This window comes from Nothoprocta perdicaria, unplaced genomic scaffold (genome assembly GCF_003342845.1).
Source record: "Nothoprocta perdicaria isolate Ctin4 unplaced genomic scaffold, notPer1 scaffold_312, whole genome shotgun sequence".
NCBI classification, from domain to species: Eukaryota; Metazoa; Chordata; class Aves; order Tinamiformes; family Tinamidae; genus Nothoprocta; species Nothoprocta perdicaria.
Window position 1 is genome coordinate 717,717 of NW_020455547.1, and position 5,726 is coordinate 723,442.

A 5,726-nucleotide genomic window follows, 5' to 3' on the forward strand; every position below is an offset into this window, starting at 1 on the left:
CCACGCTGCCCGCGCTGCCCGACGACGGCGGCAGCGGCGCCTTCCCGCCCGGACACTTCAAGGACCCCAAGCGGCTCTACTGCAAGAACGGCGGCTTCTTCCTGCGCATCAACCCCGACGGGCGCGTGGACGGCGTCCGCGAGAAGAGCGACCCGCACAGTGAGTGTCCCCGCGTGCACCTGCCCGGCGCCGCGGCGCCCGGCTCCCCGCCACGCGCCCTGCCCGCAGCCCTTCTCCGCGCCGAGCCCCGGCGGCGGCTGCTCGCGGCTTAACCCGGCGGCGTGCGGGGCCCGAGGGGCGGCGAGAGGCCGCGGGAGCCGCGCGCACCTCCCGCCCAAGCTGCTGCCCGAGGCTACGCAACCCCAGGGTGCCCGGGCGCCGTGTTAGCAGCGTGCCGCTCGCTCGGCCCCAGTGCTCCGGGCCTCTGCAAACACGCGCCTAGGGGTGTGCGAGGTTGTTTGCTGTCATCCACAACASGTGGAGTGGCACTTTGAGCCTTTATACTGCTGTAATAAGTATGCTGAATATATAAAAGTCAAAAGACTTTTTTTTTTTTTTCCCTCCGGATAGATTAACTCTGCTTATGAATAAAGAGTGCAGAAGTATCCCTAGAGAGGAGCATAGGCAGAGCTTATAGCAAAGCACTGCCTATAGTATGGCAACCTCTCCRGCTTACAGCAGGACAGTCAGTTTTCTTCATTGCTTCAGCATCAATAAAACAAAACATATGGAGCATCCAGGACCCTCGATGGCTTCTGCGTGGAGTGGTGCCTAGTGTCTGCTGCGAGGCTGGGGGACACCCACGGGGTTGCAGGTACAAAGGCAGCAGTCAGTGCGTTGTCCAGGAACAAAATGCCCTTCTGCAGACTATGGGACAGTTTGGCAGGATTCCGTATGGAGTCATTGCTGATGCAGCTTTGGGTTTCCTAATGCCCATGAAGTATTTACTTCAGAAGAGCTATGAGTTGCTCCCAGGTACCTGCCTATCCTTTGCAATCATCTCTGCTGGTGTGAGAAAGCTTGTTGTAACATGTTCACCATGTCTGTGCACCGTGACAGGGCAGTGATCTGGCTGCAGGCTCTGAATGCAAAGAGCAGGGAAAAAGTCACAGGTTCCTATCCGATCCTGGCCCCCGAGTGGCAGAGGAGAGGGGGAGTGGAGGATGAGAGGAGACTGAGATCACAGAGACCAAGCAGAGGAGAAGCAGGTGAGGATGGGCAAAAAGGTGGCAGAAAATATGAGCCCTCTAAGAGTGCTTTGCAGTTGGGGCATAAATGCTAAAATGTTCTCTTAGAATTCAGAAGAAAGATTGCAAGACACTGTTCCCAAATTCCAGCCCTGGCTCAGGTTATGGCTCAGYCTGAGGCCGTTTTACTTTGTCACTYTCTGTTAGAAATGTTACATGTCTGAYGGGCAGTGGTTACGAGTTGGAAAAGATATCTAGCTAATGTTAGCATCCTTTATTAGGCTGAGCAAGCTGGCAGGCTTTTAGACCTGCCCTACCTTCTTGCATTTTTCTGCTGCTGCTTTAAAGGGAAACAATGTGGTTGGTGATGTGTGATTAGTAACAAAATAATATAGGTAATGCCAAAGCAACGTTTAAATAACAAATTATCRCACCTGGGCTCTTTGGACCTTGATACCTAAAACAAGGCTTCAATTTGCCGTATAGATAAGGAGTCTGATTTTAAAACTCTCCAGTCAGTGAATGTGCAGCTTCCAGTTGGTGCTAGCAACTGTAGAGCAGTACATTCAGCCTGGTGGAGGCTCCTGTGCCTGGGAAATGAGGGGATCCTTACAGGAAATAAGTCTCATGAACATATAACATGTGTTGCCTCACCTTGAGASGTAGCTGTGAGAGTGGTTTGGGTAGGTGATGCTAGAGGACACAGCGTAAGTGTCATGTCAGGCTGGAGCAATGCCTCCAGATGTTGTTACTGCTACCGGGTTCTTCTGTCATTCAGTTCTTGGCATTTTGTGGTGAAAAATGCCCATAGCAGTGTGTTCTGTTGTATGTTTACCCTTAAAATATGAACCACAGATGATCTTAATATTCTTCCAGCCTGACTACAGCTGCTCTGATTATTATCCTTGATTTTGCCCTGAAAGTTCTTGTTCTTCAGGCTCCCTAGTTTTCCCTGCAACCACCTCTTTTCTTCAGTTGATTCTGCCAGGGAAATGCTAGTTTTACATTCTTAAATCTTTCTAACATGGGTTTTATTTTCCTGTTAAGCCTGTATGTATACCAGAAATTGCAGTTTTTTTCAAGCTGCTTCCCTGGTAGTGAATTATGTTTGAAAATCTTACCAGTGTYGGTGTTGCCTYGCTCTTTCCATGCCATTCCCTTTGAGTTTCTCTGCTCTTTATAGCTTTTCTGTCATTTCTTCCTGGCCCTCCACTTTGTCTCTGTACGTTTTGTTTCTCTCTGCTCTGCCCCTTTGGTGTTGCAGATCGCTAATATCCGTCCCCTTTTCTCTTTCCTCCTAGTCTCCCTCTGAAACCCCTTTGTTTTCCTCCCCTTGAATGGTGACAGGGAATGGTGGGAACAGGTAGAGGAAACTCTGGGTTACAAAGCAGGGGTACAGCTGCCTTCTGCTGCACAAAGCCAAGTGGCAGGGAGCAGCGTGGGTCGCCCTGAGCTTTGCTCCCTCTGCTCGTCCTGCAGGAACGCCTTTCCTTCAGGAGTGGTGGAGAAGCGTGGGACAGGGGCCGGGGCTGTCTCTGCAGCCTGCGAGCTGCAGGAGCACCCGAGTGAGCCGCTCGCCCGGCCCCAGCGCCCGAGGAGCAGCTGCGAGGATCAGCGTCAGGTCCCTCTATTTGCTCTCGGGTTGCTGTTTTTCTCTTTCCTGGAAGAATTCCCTTCTGAGAAGGGCAGGAACGGGCGCTTGAAGCGCTGGCTTGGGTTCTGCGTGGCTGCTGTCCTCAGCAAGCGCGTGCAGGTGCGTGAACTGTGACCTGGGGAGCGCTGCTGCCAGCATCCCTGAAATCCCGGCAGGTCACGCTGGTGCAGCACATGGCCGGGAAAGGGTGCTTGACGGATGAGAGGAAAAATCCTTTCCTAAACCAGATTTCAACGTGGAGAAACTATATCCCAGCTAACTCTTAATGCCTTTCTTTCATTAAATAAGAGGTTTTGTAAGATGTTTTTGAGAAAAATGGCTGTAGAGACTTTGGGTTAGAAGTCTAACTAAGGGGCGTTTAATAGAGATTCTTGTGGAAATCTCTGCTATTAGGATTTAATTGTAAAAAATAACATTTGGTTAGGACAAGCTCATTTTTTTTTCTTTGCTACTAGAGGAAGTTCTTATTTTAGAAGGTAAATGGTCCTTTATGCTTCAAAGAAAAATCTAATCCTATGAACATATGTTTTCACTTGCCCTGCCTTTTCTTTGCCCCCTTCTACGTATTCTGTTTCATGGGAGAGCTTGGGCTTTGACCGTTTTACGCTCAGCCAGTTCACTTTACTGTATTCATAGTTTGGTCATTTGATGAAACGCTAGTTTACGTCCTGTCCTGTGTGCTGCATGAGGCTGGCATCATGTGAGCTGGGGGCCTATGCACATTATGTGGCTGCCTCTGCCACCTCTGTACAGCCACTGCAGCGGAGCCCCCCTTTGGACCCACCCTGAGGGTTTGCCACGGGTTTGTTTTTTCCTTCGATAGGTACTTTTCAGGCAGGCAAGAAGCACAAGGTGCTTTTAAGGCTTATGTTATTTAAAATGGAACAAAAATAACTTTTTTGAGGGGGTGAGTGGGATGGGAAAGGGGTGGCCAACTACTTTTGTTTCATCTTGTGGAAAAAGTAGAAAGGATCCAGTCTTTCTGTCAGGACTTTCAGAAAATCTCCAGAGGTGTCTGCTCCAAGAGCTTGGAGCGCCAGCGATGGGAAGGCCAAGGGAAGGGAACGGGAACGCCTGTGCATACGTTCTTGAAAGTGTCCAGGAGCACAGCTGGCTTCCTTCCTTGTTCCTCCTACTAAGGAATAGTCTGCGTGTGTGTGTTTATGTATCTATATCTATCTATCTATATAAAACTTCACAAGCTGTTTTATTTCATGCCAGGCATAAAACAGGGCATTCAAGGAATCCCGAGCCCTTCTTGTCTTCCCATTAATATAGTGACAAGGCTCCAGTTTGTCACTTGGAAGGGATTCAGCAGCATGAGCTTTACCAGCATGTCTGAAGCACTGCTTTTCTGCCTGGTAATTGATTTCTATTCCATAAATAGTCTTGAGAAGACATAAAATAGGGTAATAATGATCCAGGATTTTTTTTTCCTGGGAAAGTTCCTTGTATAAGTAGTAGTTTTTATTTTTAAACCTATATCCTATGTAACAATTAAATATTTGAGTTGTAAGTGATTTGAAAAGAGTATATTGAAGTGTGTGCAGTCTTTTGCAGCTAGTAGCTTAATCAAGGAGAAGATAAAAATCTGATCCCCGTGTATGCCAACAGAATAAAACTAAAATTAAAACTAAGTGTTGCTCAGAAAGGAAAGCTGGTGCARATGTCAGGAGCCTCTTAGTATGAGGGTGCAGTGTCCAGCAGTTAGTGTTAAAAGGTGCAGCAGTTCTGTAGAGCTTGGAAGCTCTCTTCCATTTCAGTGTCCTGTGGATGTGGCTGGAACTGGTAGCGGGGTGTCCTATTCCGAAGGAAATAAGCACCGCTGGAGTGGTGAGAGCGAGAGTTGACTTTTTTGAAAATCTTGCCCCAAGAGTTCAAATATGACACTTGTATCCAAGCCCCTCTGAGAACAGATTCATTTACTTTTGGTGCAGAGAGCAAGTACTAACACTTTGATACGCAGAGATCACAGAAACCACTCCTGGACCTCAGGTGTAGCTGTTTTTAAAGAGGCAGGTAGCAGAGATCCTGCAGGGAAGGAAGATGAGAGCATATTTCCTTGGCATCTTTGCTTGCTCCGGCACGGAAATACCTCCATAGCGTTTGCGGTGCGGCGCTGCAGGCGAGGAGAGGCGGCGGAGGGMCGGGAGGGCCGGCCACGCGCCGTGGCTGGGCTGACTGAGGTGAGCTCCGCGGTGGCACCGCGCGCAGGGAGCCTGCGGGAGGGCGGACGGGAAGCGGGGACAGGCGCCCACAGCGCCTCCCGCTCCAGGGCCGTTGGGTGCTCCCTGGAGAGTATGGGAGRCTCCCAGGTACTGCGAGCCACAGGTGTGCCGGAGGGCAGGATTCAGCCCGTAATGTGCACGTGGGCTCTGCCGTAACGGCTGTTTTATAGGTACRTACACAGTTCTACAGGAAAAATGCTCCAGCTTCCTTTTAGGTGTTAGGCAGTGGTGGAGGAAAAAGACAAATACAGCAATTATGTGGCTGTTTGACAGCRTACCCTCAATTTATGGAGATAGTCTCCAAAACACAATTCTTGCAAAGTCATTTTTGTAATCCCTTACCAGAAAAAAAAAGTGTACACCAAATAAGTATGAGCTTTAGTAAAGTGCAGCAGAAGACTCCAGCCATTTATTATCTTGATAACATGAAGCTGCGTAGTCCTGACCTGCTCATTAACAAAATGATCAGGTAGCTGCTGCTGCTTTAATAAACACTCCAGATTTGTGCATATGGTTCTATGAAGAAGTTTGTTGTGTGGTAGAAATGTGTTTAAAAGATGATTTATAGAAGGCAAACTATGTTAGTAAGCTGTTTTTTTGGTATGATTTGATGCCCTTGAGAGCAAAAATGGAAGTTAAAACCCATGGGACTGTTTT

General features: G+C 48.7%; 1 protein-coding gene across 1 annotated transcript in view; it reads left to right on the forward strand.

The window, feature by feature from the left end:
• The window catches only part of FGF2 (fibroblast growth factor 2), a 27,537-nt gene that overhangs the window by 3,337 nt on the left and 18,474 nt on the right, over positions 1 to 5,726 (forward strand). Inside the window, exon 3 of the mRNA XM_026042731.1 lies at positions 3 to 159. Coding sequence (XP_025898516.1) covers positions 3 to 159 — 157 coding nt within the window. The remainder of the gene's footprint in view (positions 1 to 2; positions 160 to 5,726) is intronic.